This window comes from Puma concolor, chromosome B4 (genome assembly GCF_028749965.1).
Source record: "Puma concolor isolate L17-30 chromosome B4, mPumCon1.1.hap2, whole genome shotgun sequence".
In the NCBI taxonomy this organism is placed as follows: Eukaryota; Metazoa; Chordata; class Mammalia; order Carnivora; family Felidae; genus Puma; species Puma concolor.
The window spans coordinates 105,186,937-105,201,952 of record NC_141673.1 but is presented as its reverse complement, the minus strand read 5'-3'; the positions used below and the strand labels follow the sequence as shown (position 1 = coordinate 105,201,952).

At 52.2% G+C, this 15,016-nt stretch overlaps 2 protein-coding genes across 6 annotated transcripts in view; one reads left to right on the top strand and one right to left on the bottom strand.

The window, feature by feature from the left end:
* ITFG2 (integrin alpha FG-GAP repeat containing 2) overlaps positions 1-11,608 on the top strand; it is a 17,329-nt gene extending 5,721 nt beyond the window's left edge. For 2 of the 3 annotated variants that reach the window (XM_086714338.1, XM_086714340.1), the window contains exons 3-13: positions 37-78; positions 235-436; positions 1,147-1,286; positions 1,755-1,903; positions 2,290-2,387; positions 2,567-2,620; positions 2,713-2,804; positions 3,538-3,655; positions 5,231-5,404; positions 5,496-5,655; positions 11,074-11,608. In XM_086714338.1, coding sequence (XP_086570464.1) covers positions 37-78; positions 235-436; positions 1,147-1,286; positions 1,755-1,903; positions 2,290-2,387; positions 2,567-2,620; positions 2,713-2,804; positions 3,538-3,655; positions 5,231-5,404; positions 5,496-5,599 — 1,173 coding nt within the window. In that variant the 3' untranslated portion in view covers positions 5,600-5,655; positions 11,074-11,608. The remainder of the gene's footprint in view (positions 1-36; positions 79-234; positions 437-1,146; positions 1,287-1,754; positions 1,904-2,289; positions 2,388-2,566; positions 2,621-2,712; positions 2,805-3,537; positions 3,656-5,230; positions 5,405-5,495; positions 5,656-11,073) is intronic. The other variant, XM_025930573.2, reaches the window with a different exon arrangement.
* On the bottom strand, positions 6,758-15,016 carry NRIP2 (nuclear receptor interacting protein 2). Of its 3 annotated transcripts, none has more exons than XM_086714341.1 (7): positions 14,274-14,745; positions 10,505-10,657; positions 9,322-9,399; positions 8,841-8,964; positions 8,594-8,611; positions 8,075-8,249; positions 6,758-7,981 (listed from the first exon to the last, which is right to left on the bottom strand). In XM_086714341.1, exons 1-7 carry the CDS (start codon positions 14,523-14,525, stop codon positions 7,879-7,881), a joined length of 903 nt encoding a protein of 300 aa, XP_086570467.1. In that variant the 5' UTR covers positions 14,526-14,745; the 3' UTR covers positions 6,758-7,878. The 3 variants fall into 3 exon arrangements, with proteins under 3 accessions (XP_086570467.1, XP_086570469.1, XP_086570468.1); XM_086714343.1 differs by having other exon boundaries at positions 8,594-8,646; positions 14,274-14,742; XM_086714342.1 differs by lacking the exons at positions 6,758-7,981; positions 8,075-8,249 and having other exon boundaries at positions 8,372-8,646; positions 14,274-15,016.

The following is a 15,016-nucleotide window of genomic DNA, read 5'->3' as shown; positions in this document are numbered from 1 at the left end:
TGGTCTCCTTCAGCATGTCTCCCCTTTTCTTTGCAGCTGACTTGTGTTGGGGTTGGAGATGTTTGTAATAAAGGAAAGGTAAGAACTCTAAGGGACGTTGGGACTTCGGTAGAACTCCAAGGCTTTGCCTAGATTGCTCCCCCTCTCCTGGTGGAAATCAGTGGAGAGTTAAAGGCTTTAGCCCTCACTTCTGTCCTTTAACGACCAGGCTTGTGCCCAAACTTCCCTCCCCAGCCATCCCTCCTATGCCTCTGCCTCTCCCAGAACCTGGTGGTGGCGGTGAGTGCTGAGGGATGGTTTCACCTGTGTGACCTGACGCCTACCAAGGCCCTGGATGCTTCTGGGCACCACGAGACCCTAATGGGAGAGGAGCAGCATCCAGTCTTCAAGCAGCACATCCCTGCCAACACCAAGGTCATGCTGATCAGCGACATCGGTGGGCATGGCTCTCTCCGCAGGCAGCCAGGGGAATAGGAGTCAATGGGTAGTAGAGCAGATGTCACGGGATTCAGGGAGGTAGTTAGTATTCATGGGTGCAATTATTATGCATTTTATGTTGAGTTACTAAGCTCCCATTATAAACTAGTTATCATTCTAAGCACTGTGATTGCAGCAGTGAATAAAATGGACAAAAATCACTGCCTTCTTGGACCTTTCCTAGGAAGGACAGAAAATAAACAGTGTAAAATATTTTAAGAAGATTAAATAGTATATTAGAATGTAGTAAGTGCCGTGGAGAAAATAAACCACAGAAAGAGGCTAGGGAGAGTCAGGGTAGAGAAGTAGAGCTACCAATTCTAAATGGAGTTATCTGGAAAGTCCTTTCTGGGAAGGTGACATTTGATCAGACACTGTAAGTGGCAAGGGAGTGAGTCGTACAGATATAGGGCTGATGTTTCGGCCAGAAGCTGTCACGAAGGTGATGGTATGTTGGATGAATCAGGACACCCGAGTTTTGTGTCTGAGGGAAGAAGCACAGCACAAAGTGTGTGAGGGGACTAGCGCAGCTCTTGGGGTCTGAAGTTGTACCGGGTTTCGGCGCAAACGCTGGTGATGTTAGCAGGGGGCGGAGAGGACGTGTGTGTAGGATTCAAGCTGATGAACACGCATGTGGCTCCAAACTCGTCCTACTTCCTGGACCCACAGATGGAGATGGGTGTTGTGAGCTGGTGGTCGGTTACACGGACCGTGTGGTACGGGCTTTCCGCTGGGAAGATCTGGGTGAAGGCACTGAACATCCAACAGGGCAGCTGGTGTCACTCAAGAAGTGGACACTGGAGGGTCAGGTGAGAGGCTGAGCGGGGGGTGCTCAGGGAGCCCAGGGAGCAGGGAGGAAGCCCTCCTGTAGGGGCCCTCTTGAGAGAACAGTCGTGGGTCAGGGTTTAGAGTGGGAGGAAGGGAAAATCTCCTTGTTGAGAGAAATCCAAGGAAGAGAGTTTCAAATCAGGGTCTTCGGGGAAAATTACTAATAAGAGGCAAAGAGCACCAGGCTAAGAGTTAAGAGTGTGCTTGAGGGTGTGATGTGCTTTGTGTCAGAGTGTGGACCCTGGTTGAGGCATGCACAGTGGAAAGCAGATGGGCTATGTGGAGACGATGGCACGAGGCAGGAACCCTACAAACTCAAATTCCTCCTGCTGTTGCCCCCCAAGCCTGGGATGCTGTTCCCAGGGCCCCTGCCCCACTTCTCTCCCATGCTCTCGGCAGGGTCCCATTTCTGTCCCCAGCCCCCTTTAAGGCCTTGTTCCCTGGTGCAGGTGGACAGTCTTTCAGTGACTCCAGGGCCCTTGGGTGTTCCTGAACTGATGGTGTCTCAGCCGGGCTGTGCTTACGCCATTCTCCTGTGTACCTGGAACAAGGACGCCGGGCCCCCTCCCACCTCTGAGGGGGCCCCGGAGGGCAGCAGGTAAGGGCGCAGACCTGTGGATGGTGTGGTTGTGTGGAATCTAGATGGGCTCCTGGATGCACTGGCAGTGGACAGGACTGCAGTGGGCAGAGCTGCTTCGGCTGGGTCCTGGCACAGCACCTTTGCCCCATTAAGGAAAATGATTTCAGGACCCAGGAAATCCTGGGCTTTAACCTCGTAGCACCTGGAAAAGATTCCAAGATTCTAACTTGGCAGCTCTGTCCCTCTCTTTTCTACTCACCACATGGGCCAGACAGGGTCAGCAATAGATTTCCAGGCTGATTCACATCCTAGAAGCTCGTACAGAGATCGGGGCCACAAACGTCCTGCAGAACTAGGCTCATTTGGTCCCCACTTAGTATCCCTCCCACCCCATCCCCACACAGGGAGGCCCCGGCTGCCCGAGATGTCATGTTGCACCAGACTTCAGGCCGCATCCACAACAAGAATGTCTCCACCCACCTCATTGGCAACATCAAACGAGGTGAAGGTGGGGTGGGGACACAGGAGGGAGCTGAGGGGCAAGCATCAGTCCTGGGAGAGGGAAGATGCTGGGCCTTCCCTTCCTCCCTACCTTGGGCCGCCTCTCACCCCACCCTGTGTGCTCTGACCTTGCCCTACCCTTCACATTTTCTTATTCCTGTCCTTCTGTCTCTCCTGCAGGCCACAACTCTGAGATGGGCGGCTCCGGCCTCTTTGCCCTCTGCACCCTGGATGGTGAGTTCCTGCTGGGGCAGGAGGCTGTGTGCCTGTGGGGTGTGCTCAGGGGTCCTTGTCCTGCCCACCCCGGCCTGCCTGTCACCCTGCAGGGACGCTGAAGCTCATGGAGGAAGCGGACAAGCTGCTGTGGTCGGTGCAGGTGGATCATCAGCTTTTTGCCCTAGAGAAACTGGATGTCACGGTGAGAGGAACATTCTTACCTTCTTCACGTGGAGAGATGTGATGCAAATGAGTCCATTCTCACTTCACAGTTTGCTCTCGATGTTTATCTAAGTCTCTTCAGACAGACTCTTAACTGCGTCTCAAGTGAGTCTTTTTCCTAACTTCTCAGGGCTTAGTACCATCTCTGCACTGCCACGGAATCTCTCGGCGGCACCTTTTCCAGGAGTAATGGCTCCAAAGAGAAATAATTTATTAGGGTCCAGAAGTGAGTTTTTGGCCTCAACTCCAGATGTAATTCTGTAATTTTTTTTCTCGTCTATCTATGAGCCTCTCTTTACCAAGGCTGCAGCCCCATAATCTGCGACACGGGGGCATACTTTGCCATTGTGCATGTGTGACGGTAGGAGAAAAGGCACGAGGCTTTGAAGTCGGTAGAACAGGCCTGGGTTTGAGTCCTGATTCTGTGCTGCCTCCCTTCTATGCTGTGTGACCACGAGTGAGCAACTTCATTTCTATAAGCTGAAGTTTCCTCCATATAAAATTGGGAATAATGGTGTCTCCTTCATCAGTTGTTTGGTGACTGGCGCATGGAGGAAATTCAGTAAGAAACTTAGGGCTGCTTTCCTTCCCGGCTGTTGGTCACCCAGAACTAGGTCCACAAGTCCTTTACGTGCTATCCAGACCCATCGTTCGGGCTCTTCTATTTACCAGCTCCCCGCCACCCCTGCATCCTTGTCTCTGGCCTTTTTCAGGGCAATGGGCATGAGGAGGTGGTTGCCTGTGCCTGGGATGGACAGACATATATCATTGATCACAACCGCACCGTTGTCCGCTTCCAAGTGGACGAGAATATCCGAGCCTTCTGTGCAGGTGGGACCCCACCCCGTGGACCCTTTCTAACCACACTTGTCTGCCTCTCATTTCTACTCTCTCTGTGTCCCCTAACGTGCGTCTTCATAAACAAATGAGCTCTTCAGCACTTTTGTTAGAGGGTGATGGTGGGTACTGAATTACTGTCTGCACAGTTTTAAATAAGGAATGGGAGACAGTGACAGGTTCATCTCTCAATATCTTAAAGAATGGGATGAGTTCTTATCATCTGCCCGTCTGGGATGTGTGAAGGCATGGGAAAGTTCTCTCCCATCTGAGCATGTCAGAACTCTGTGAGGAGCATTCTCCCAGACAATTTGCATTTGTTCCAAATCAGGGACTTGGAAAACAGTCCTGGCTTTTTCAGGTGACATGGGGAGATCTTTGGTTGCTGAAATGGTAAGAATTGTACAGCGCTCTGGTGTACATACTCCAGTGACCCAGAAGGTTAAAATGCCTTTGAAGAAGGGACTGCCACCAAAGAGAAGCCTTAGTTTCTTTTCTTTTTCTTTCTTTTCTTTCTTCTCTTTTTCTTTTTTCTTTTCTTTCTTTCTTTCTTTCTTTCTTTCTTTCTTTCTTTCTTTCTTTTCTCTTTCTTTCTTTCTTACTTTCTTTGAGAGAGAGAGAGAGAGAGAGAGAGAGAGAGAATCCCAAGCAGGCTCTATGCTATCAGAGAGAGCTCACAAACTGTGAGATCATGACCTGAGCTGAAATTAAGAGTTGGGTCACTTAACCAACTGAGCAACCCAGGTGCCCAGCTTTAGTTTCTGATCGTGTTTTGCTAATCTACCCCTTGGACTACCAAGACTGTCCTTCATTCCTCCAAGGCTATCACTAAGATGGGAAAATCAGCAAAGCACTTTTGTGGGGCCATTCTGCCTTGTGGGTTTTTTTTTCTTTTTTTTTTTTAATTTATTAAGCCATTTTACCATAACTCAACACCTATTTTTTTTTTAATGTTTATTTATTTTTGAGAGAGAGACACAGTGCAAGCAGGGAAGGGGCAGAGAGAGAGGGAGACAGTATCTGAAGCAAGCTCCAGGCTCTGAGCTGTCAGCACAGAGCCCAACACGGGGCTGAGACTCACAAGCTGTGAGATTATGACCTGAGCCGAAGTCAGACGCTTAACCGACTGAGCCACCCAGGTGCCCCCCATGGTGTTTTCTCATATCTGAAACGGGGAGGTATTTTACCTATTTTACTGAGTTCCCAACACAAATGAATTAGAAAGAGGGCCTTTAGGGGCATCTGGGTGGCTCAGTCGGTTAAGCATCTGACTTTGGCTCAAGTCATGATCTCACAGTTTGGGAGTTTGAGTCCCGCAACAGGCTTGGAGCCTGTAGCCTGCTTCAGATTCTGTGTCTCCCTCTCTCTCGCTGCTCCCCCACTCATGCTTTGTCTCTCAAAAATAAATAAACATTTTTTTTAAATTAAAAAAAAAAGAGGGCCTTTAGCTTTCTGCTTGACGTCTGTGGGAGGGTCAAACTGCTGACTCCAAGGCCTGCATCTTGTTCTCTGCCCTTCCCCACTGGGACTGGAACTCTCTGACCTTTGTCTCACCCCCACACCCTGCAGGCCTATATGCCTGCAAGGAGGGCCGCAACAGCCCCTGCCTCGTGTACGTCACATTCAACCAGAAGATCTACGTGTACTGGGAGGTGCAGCTTGAGCGGATGGAGTCGACCAATCTGCTGAAACTGCTGGAGGCTGAGCCAGAGTTCCAGAGCCTGCTGCAGGAGCTGGGCGTGGGTGAGTCCCAGGAGTGCTTCGGGACCGAGAAGCCCCGTGCCAGGTGCCCAGGAGATCCACAGCCTCTGAACCGCCCCTTTCTTGCCTTCAGATCCTGATGACCTCCCAGCTGTCCGCGCCCTGCTTCACCAAACCCTCTACCATCCAGACCAGCCCCCACAGTGTGCTCCTGCAAGCCTCCACGATCCCACCTAGCTGGATTTGCCCTCTTAGCTGAAGAAGGAGCCTCCTGAACCAACCCACCCCCCAAGGTATCCATAGTGCTGGCAGGATTGGGAGTAGACATCACAGAGGAGCGTGGAAAGATGGCAGCAACCTTAGGGAAGCTGTGAACTATAGCCTTCATGGTCTCCTTGGTGAAAGAAGAGGCGAGTTGGCCCTCGGCCCTATTTCCTTATGTACCTCACCCATCACATCAGCAGAATCCTAGAACCCCAGCCTCATTCCACATCATCTGGGACTGCCCCCTTCCTAGACCCCGCCCCCCCCCCCCCCCCCCCCACTTCCAACTCTCATTGTGTGGAAAACAGACTTGTTCATGAGGAGGGAGCACAGATCCTTTGCATGGCTCCGATGCCTATAAGGAAACCAGGCTTCGGAGCCTGTAGGGCAATGAGATAAGGGCTCCCCGCATCCCAAGCTCCATCTTCCATGGCACAGCTCCAAGTCACTGACATTAGGGATTATTACAGGAATGGCACACTGTTTTGCTTTTGAAGTGGGGGTCTTTAATCATCTTACAGTCTGGTCTTAATTGTTCCCAGCAACGCTGAGATGATTGTCTTCTTTTTACCAAAGAAACTGGGCTAGCACTTTCTCATTTTGCCATGTTGCTTGTGCAACTTTGTGGGCCTTGCCCCCACATCCCCCCAAAACACCTTTAGAATCTGATGCGGGTTTATGATCCAGACCACAATCAGAATTCTATCTTGGACCATTTATATTCCTTCTGCTCTCGATTCTGTGCACCGTAAGTTAGTGTTTTTCACGTTACAGGCTGCGATTCTTTGATGGGTTGTGGTCAGCATAGTTTGAATAAATGAAATGGGGTAGAATAAAATAGAAGGAAAAATATCAGAGTGTCATACTCACAGCATAGGGAAGTATTGTTTTGTTATAACTGTACATGTGCATGTGCATGTGCGTGTGTATGCTAACTGCTCTGTAAAATGTATTTCCTGCTGTGAGTTGTGTTCAGAGGAGTCAGAAAGCCATTGCTCTCAATTATATTAACCCAGCCAGATGGGTCAATCTGGGGAAAGGTCCACATTCACATCACCTTTCTGTAAGGGAATAAGGGCAGAGTTACCAATTCGGACTCTGATCGACATGGAGGGAAACCAGAGAAGGACATGAGCATAGAGAAACAGGTGTTTATTCAAGCGGAGAAGCAGCTGGGCTGAAGGCCTGCCACTGGGTGTGGGGTCTGCGGTTATAGAAGCAGCAGGAGGCAGGAAGGAACAGGCAGAGCCAGGAAAGCAGGGGTTATGGGGCAAGGCAGTGAGGGACCAGGGTACCCACATTACACGCGGGGTAGTGAGCCCCCTCCTCTTGAGGTCAGGGGACTCAGCTGGGAAAGGCAAGACCAGATGTCACAGGGCAGCTGGTTCTCCTCTAATCTACCCCAGGCTCACAATGTTGTTTCCACCCCAAGGTCCTAGTTCCCTAGCTGAGGTTAGTTACACCAGTCTTCCTCTCCCCTTCGTCCGTGACTTGAGAGACTCAAACCTGCCAGAAAGATGCTCAGGGTGTCTGGCTCCTTAAGGTTTGGGTTCCTCTCTTTACAGTGAAGATGAAAAGCCTCCTTGTTTTTGTGCTTTGGCTCAGAGCCTGGCAAGGGATCAAAATAAGATTCCAAAATAAGACAAGCTCAAGCTCAGGAGGCCAGAGATGAGGGGAAGGAAGAACGTCTAATGAGGTGAGTAGTTCTAGAAATAAGAAAGACTACCGGTTAGGTTCCAAGTCTGAGTACAGCCAGGCCTTGCCATCCTGTCCACCTTGTGGGGGCAGTTCCCAACAGGGCTCCTTGCCATCCCCCTGAAGTGTAAAAAGGCAAGTGGAGGAGGAGAGACACCTGGAGCAATGCTAGAGGTACACCCAAGGTTTCGCACAGGGAAATCAAATAATAACTGACTTCCGACATTTGCAACCCCAGGAAAGGTAACTGAGAAAGCTTCTGAAGCTCCTCTGCCAACTCGCCTTTCTACTGTACCAGAGTATTCTGTTTCCTGTTTCTTCCCCCACTCAGCTGTGAGCAGATGTGCGCAGAATCAGAAAGGCAGGCGGCAGCAGGGACAGGACCCCTGGTGGGTGAGATGTGGCAGTCTAGTTGCAAAAGGTACTAAGCCCCAGGAGGGAAAGGGAGAGGCATGGGAGTGAAGGCCACCGAGGGGTGTGTGGGGTGGATCTGGAGGCAGGTAAAGGACAGTATGGGCTGCAGCCTTTGACTTGGGCCAGTTCCTACCACGCCATGCTTACACCCTTTTCCACAGTCCTGATTTAGAGGGGAACGGGGAGGCCAGTCCCCTGAGATCATGGGCCCTCTTTCTGGAAGTCTTCTGGAGGATTGGGCAGTTGCTGAGAAGCAGAGAGGAATGTGGCTGACTGAGGCCAATGGGACGGCAGGGTCAGGGTGGTGACAGAAGGGACAGACGTGGTAGTCCCAGGTACCTGGCTCTAGTAATGCCCCATTCCCCAACACGGCTCTTCCCCGAGGCAAGGTCCTTCCCCCGGGGAATGACTGGTTCATCAGTCACTGGCCAGGCTCTTGGTACAGAGGCAGGAAGGGCAGCTCTGGGAAGGGGGCCCTCAGCCGCAGCACTCCATGCTCGAGGTCGATGCAGCACTGTGGGGGGTGGGGAGAAATGTGTGCTTCTCTCAGCAGGTAGCCTCTCCCTCAGCCCTCCCCCCCCCCCCCCCCCACTTTCCACAGCCCCCAGCCTCCTGCTCCTTGCTCATCGTCTGTTTCCATTCACCTGGAACTCTGGGGTTGTGGGCAGTGGGATCTGGTTCTTATGTTTCACTTGTGGGCAAATAAGGAACCTCTAAGGAAGCAAGGTGAAATCCCACAACTCTGAGTCATTCTCATCAGAAGCTGGCCCACGCTTCCTCACCTGTGCCTTTTACCTCTTTATCCCAGCCCTTTGGGTCAGGCCCCAAATGTGGGTCAAGCGCCCGCATCCTTCTTACCTTGAGAGAAAGCAGAGTCTGCAGTCCAAGACAGAATTCAGGACTCTCAACATCTGCAGGAATCGTTTGAAAACAGAAGAGGCTGGAGGGCACCCAGGGGTCACAGTGCCCTGTGAGCACTCACTCCTTGTCTGCCCTCCCCACCCCCAGCTCTGAGGATCTGGGCCCAGAGATTGGGGGCACCTCATGGTGCCAGGAGAGGAAGGCGGAAGAGGAAGAAGAGGCTGTGAATGAAGGGAGGACTCACCCACAACCTGGGCTGAGCAGGCCACCGTCTCCTGGCCCAGCTGTAGCTCCAGCTGCTCCACCTGCGTGGGGGACCCAGGTGCCACGTCCCCACCTGGGGCTTTGAGGACCTTCTTCCCTAACCTGTGGTTGGGAAGCAAGGGTTATGGCCACCACAGCCCCCAACCCCAACGCCTTTGTCAGCTGACGCCCCTCCCCCTACACATGGGTTCTCATCCAATCCCTTGCCCCCACGTGGGGTCTGAATCCTTGTCTTCTCTACCAGAGCCCCCATCCAATCTTTTTTTTTTTTTCCAATTATAGCTCTATTGGTATATAGTTCATATACCGCAAAAGCTACCCTTTTATAAATGCAGAGGTTTTTAGTATATTCATAGAGTTATGCAACTACTACTACTATCTAATATCAGAATATTTTCATCACCCCCCCCCAAAGAAACCCCATCCCCCATCCATTCTTTTAGGCCACACTCTTACCCCAGGCGGCTGAGGCACCCAGCCGAGATCTGGTTGTGTTGGGTGCCTGTGTCCACGGCCACCCGAAGCTCCTGGTCTCGGCACTGAGAGAGAGGGTCGCAGGGAGTCAGTGAGAATGGATTGGGCTTGGATCCTTCACCTTTCCCAGCCCTTTGATGACTCCCTCTCAAAAACGAGTGAAGGGAATGAACCAAGCCTTTCAGAGTGATCTTTATGGCACTCATGCAGTTGAGGCAAAACTGGCTCTTAGATGGAGGAATCAAAAAAGGAAATAGAGCTGTCTATGGGGAGATCATACACTTGGGAACCACTTGACCAGAAATGGAGATCTGTTTGTGTAGAGGAATTCTTGGGAAGCTGGGGGCTTAGGTTAGAGAGGTCTAGGTGAGGGATACAGGAGGGGTGAGAAGACCAGGCTGTCTCGCCGGGAAGTTCAGATGAGGGTAAGCGACAGGTTTACCACGGAAACAGACGGGTTCACTTTCTTCTGGATATATACAGACATTTGTGGGTACACTTGGACATCCCAAATGCATGTCATTTTCTCAATCCAGACTTCTGCTGAGCACCTGCTATGTGCCAGAGATGTTGCTGGAAGGTACATCAATGAATGCTGTGCTCGGGTGTAGGGGAAGTGACATGTAACTAATGCATGGTAGAAAGTTTTAAGGTCTATGAAAGGGTTGTCAATAAAGTGTCCTGGATATTGAGAGAGAGGGGAGGCTCTTTCTCCCCTGGGGAAATCAGAAAAGGTTTCAAAGAAGAGGTAACATTTGAGGCTTTAAAAGGTTCTAGAATGTGGCCAGAGACTGGAGAGCAGGAAGAGGAAATGCCCCACAAAAGTGGTGGCAGAGGAGTGGTGGGTGTTCAGTACCGCTGGGGTGGTCAAATGGCTCCAGAGAGGACGAGGCTATCATCGGGAAACACCGGCAAGTATTTACACATGCGCATTTGGAGATTACATTTGATAAAAGGGTTGGCACGGACACGTGGAATTGCACGGAGGGAAGATGGGTTGAGGTAGAAAGTAGAGAATGTACAGGATCCCATTTTTAGGTCCAACCTCGGGGGAGAGGTGCTTTTTCTCCCTCCCTCCTTCCCTCACCACCCAGGGGAGGAAGGAGAGTGGCGGAAGTGAGCCGTTCACAGGATCATTCATGAAAGCCAGTGCCCTGGGAGGCCTCTCACCTTGCAGTTCACCAGAAGAGCAGGAATCTGTGTCTTGCTGGTCTTCCTCCTGCTCTCCTGGCTGTGAATCGGGGCCTGCGCGGGGGGAGACTCCCCCTGAAACCGACTCTGGTTTCCCTCCACCAGGCGTCTTTGGATCACACTGTGCGGCTGCTGGCTCCGTCACAAAACAAAGAAGGCAGACAGGTCTAAACCCAAGTATCCAGGCCACTCAGCTCTCCCACCTTAGATCTCCCACGATGTTCAACCCAACCCCACCCCAGTCCCGCGTCTCACGGGAGTAAGAAAGGGGCAGGATCTTACCCAAGTCCCAGCCGTCACATCATTATAGCAGAGTGAATCCTCATATCAAATCATACCCTTTTGCTGAGACCCCAATAGATTGCTCAGCAATGAAGAAATGAGAAAAGAACAGTCCATTCTAGGTTAGACCAACCTATTGACTGCCAAGACCTCTCAGGAGCTAGTATTATGCTTGGGGAACTTTTTGTCTCAGGTCTACAACACATTTTTAACATTTTTTTTCCCCTTTGTTTCCCCTTCTGACCCCATCCTTCAATGGGCTGCAGATCCCAGAGTTGATGTTGTGATGGAAGTCAGAGAAAAAAAGTCACATCTTCAAAACTAGGATGCTTGAACCATCCCTCGCCTGAAACCACCTTCACTCCATCTGGTCAATTTACTAAGTTCTGCCAGCTTTGTCTCCTGTATTTATAGAGTCCAACCCTGCTTTGTACTACTGCCTTTATTCAAGCCTCACCTCAGCTGTCCCGGATCACTGGACCACCTCCCTAAGTTCCTAAGAACTGGCCTCCAGTACTTCTGTCTCTCAGATACACCTGCTTGAAGCCAGTGATTATCTAAAACCCTTGCTACTCGGGTGCTTGAGTGGCTCAGTTGGTTAAGGGTCCAACTCTGGATTTCAGCTCAGGTCGTGATCTCACAGTTCATGAGTTCGAGCCCCATGTCAGACTGCACTGACGATGTGGAGCCTGCTTGGGATTCTTTCTCTCCCCCTCTCTCTACCCCTCCCCAGCTCAAGCTCACGCTCTCTCTCAGAATAAATGAATAAACTTAAGAAAAATAAAGCCCTTGCTACTCAAAGTGTGGTCCTCAGATATGTAGCTTTAACATCACTTGCCATCACTTGGAAGCTTGTTAGAAATGCAGAATCATGACCTACTGAATCAGAAGCTTCATTCTAATAAGATGCCCTGATGATTCGTGTGCATGTTAAAGTCTGAGAAGCAGAAAAGGAAAACAAAACTAACCATATTACTCCTGTTTAAACTCCCATCAAAGCATGCCTGCTTCCTGTTGCATGATAAAGCCCAAACTTTCAGGGGATGCACAGCCCAGATGACCTGGTCACGGCCTCGTCCTCAGCCTTGTCCTTCGCCCTGCCTATCTGCCCCCATTGACCCTACTTGTACCGCTTGTACCAGGCTGCTTGCTCCTGGCCTCCACACATTTGCTCCTGTTCAACCCCCTTCCTGAGACGACTCTCATTCTTCTGTGGGCCAGACTGGATGACTGGTTCAACGTACTTTGTTCCGGAGCTACTCTTTATTTGGGAGAGAGGTTTTTATCTAAGTCTGGAATTCCATGTGTGTCCTGTAATTAACACAGGAAGCCCTCTCTGACCTCTTTGTACTCTTCATTCCACACGCCAGGCTGGGGCCAGCATCCCTTCTCTTAGCTCCCTTTGTCATGCTTCTCACAGTTGTTATTTGTGGCTTTTACTCTCCCATTAGCCTGGAGAGCCTGTGACATCAGATCTTTATACCCCAAGGCTTAGCTTAACATATAGTAGGCACTCAATAAATGCTTGTTGAAGAATGACTCTATCTGTCCAGGCTCCACACATCCTTCTCCACCTGCCCTTTCTTCTTGGGAACGTGGGATTGTTTTTCTACCCTTGGTTTAATGAGCCCCTTGAGACTTGCTGCTCCCGCCAGCAAGGCTGCCAGCAGGAGACCCAGGTCTGGGAAAAGGGCAGTGAACTACAGGGCAGGCCGGAAAGAGCAGCTCTGCGGTTCCCAGCTCTCCTCCCACCTTTCCCACGATGGACACAGCCTTCAGGCCCCCACTGCTGTGAGGTTTGCTCCAGAGTTATCCTAAGGAGGGAGACGGTGGGGTCCCCCCAACCTGTTGTGTCTTCACTGCCAAAGCCACACAAGGTAACTGCTTGAGATCAATTTGGGACGTCCTGAGGCAGTGGGGTGAGGTGAAAAGCTCAGGACTTATCAGAAGGCTGGACCTGCCACGCTGGGATGGTAATGTTAACAGAGCCTCTAATCCAGAGCCAGATGGATGTAGGGTGGTCTCCAAACCATAGAGGCTCAGAGGTCCTAGCCACCGGGAGCCAAAGCACCAGCTTCCCTGCTGTCCCGTTTCTCCCTGTTTCTCAGCTGTGCTCTCTGTGTGTGTGCAAGAGCAGCCCCGAAGTTCCCTGAACTGAGATCTCGGTCTGGTCACTTTTCCTGTTTGGGAGCTGCTGGGATGAGGCTGGGAATCTGCTGGCCTCTGGGTTGGGTTCCTGGAGGAGGAACATTTCGTCTGAGAGGAATCTGGTAGGGCTGGGTCAGGAAAGGGAATGAGGGGCTGCGTTGGCTGAGGCCCCTAGAGTTGACTTCGTGCCCTTCAGGTTGGAAGAGTGTCCTCCTCTCAGACCTTCTGATGAGGAAATGGGTGAGGGAACAGAGTGCTTCCAAGCAAAAGCCTTCCTTTCTTCTAGAAGAGCCACAGGCCACAGAGGGTTCCATTTTCTCTGGGCCCTACAGAGCTTATTTTCTCCCTCAAGCTAAATGGAGTCGTAGCTGGAGGAACAATCATACTCAGACCTTAGATAATGCTCTCTATTTTCCAGGCTCTTTTCTAAGCCCCTTATAGGCATTAGTTCGTGCAACTCCCACAGCAACGCCATGAGGGAGATACTACTAATTTCGTCCTCATTTAGCAGATGAAGAAACAGGTTCAGAGACATCAAGCAATTTGCCTAAGGTAGTAAGTGGCAGGGCCAGGATCTGAACCCAAGCAGCGTGGCTCCAAAGCCCATGCTCTTCACCACTGTCTCGGTGGGGGCGGGGGAGGGATGAGTGTACACAGCTGCCCCTGACCCACTCACCTCCTTGTTACACCCCCACCCCATTCCCTCTGGAGGCCACGGAGGCCCTGCTGCAGGGAGATGGAAAGAAAGAAGCCTGGAAGGGCCATTGCCCCTACGAGGAAGTAAGGGGGCACTCAGGGGGCTGGTGGCCCAGGCAAGAGCCATATGAAACCCTGAGGCTCTGGAAAGGACAGAGGCCCTTAGTGCTTCCATTCTGGAGGGAAAAGGCAAATGGATGGTCAGAGCTGGTAGGAAGGAATCCGTTGTTTAGGGACAGGAGAGAAACCATAACCCTAAACTGGCCAGGCCTCCAGGCCCTCCCAGCAGTAAATGACTGCTCCAGAAGGTTCCTGTGTCCTTGTAAGCCTCTTCTCCTAGAGAGCACAGTTCCTCATCACCCCCAAGATAAGTCTTGGGCTGTGTGAGAGAAGCTGACTGAGCAAGGAGACTAGGCCCCCCAGAGCCACCGAGCCACGGGAGCACCCCCAGTGAAGAGTCTGAGGATGGTCGGGGTGGGGCCCCTCCACCTGGGACTACCTCTGCCCCACTCTCAGCAAGGGAGGGGGGATCTGAAGGTTAGGGTCTGCAGTTTCCGGCCCACCTCCCCCTCCCCAGGATATAGGAAGAGAGAGGGGAAGGGTGTGGAGAGGGCTGCCTCACCAAGTCCTTGGAGGTGCCGAGCCTCTTGAGGCTGTCCAGGGGGAGCAGGTCGGCAGAGTCCTTGTGCAGGAACTGGGTGGCCTGTCTGAGCCGGCGCTGCTGGCTCAGGGGGGCTCGGTCGCGAAGCGCTGCCTCCTGTCCCCTCCTCCTGGAGTCTCCCTCCACTCTTCTGGCCTCCTGCCGGGTGGCCCCTGCGGGGCTCCCGGAGCTTGATGAGCAGGGCAGGGGCTGCTGAACCGTCCTCGTCTCCATCCCCTCTGCCCCGCCACCCGTGGCCCCGCCGCTTCCCGCCTCCCTCAGTTCCGGGTCGCAGCTCTCCTGACAGGAGGGTCTCCCCGGGGGACAGAGTAAATCAATAAATAACGTGCTGGAGCAGCCGCATCAGACACCAATTTCCCCGAGATTGCAGTAGAGGGAGTGAGGCTCCGGCTGGAAAAACCCAGCACTCCAGGAGGAGGGGCGGGGGTGGGGGGTGGGGGTGGTGGTGGTAGGTTCTGCAGCGCGTCCAACTCTGGGGTCCTGGTGGGAGCGGTCGGTGGAAGGGGTGTGTGTGTGTGTGTGTGTGTGTGTGCGCGCGCGCGCGCGGGCGCCTGCAAGCACGAGGGGTGTGACGGTGTTGTAACTGTCAGGGTGTCCGTGCCAGCTTGTTTGAAAGGCAGTGCGTGGGTGTTGGGAGGGAGTCAGCCTGCGTGTGGGATGCGGGCACGTGCGGCCCTGTGCGTGTGCCCTCCCGTCTCCTCTTG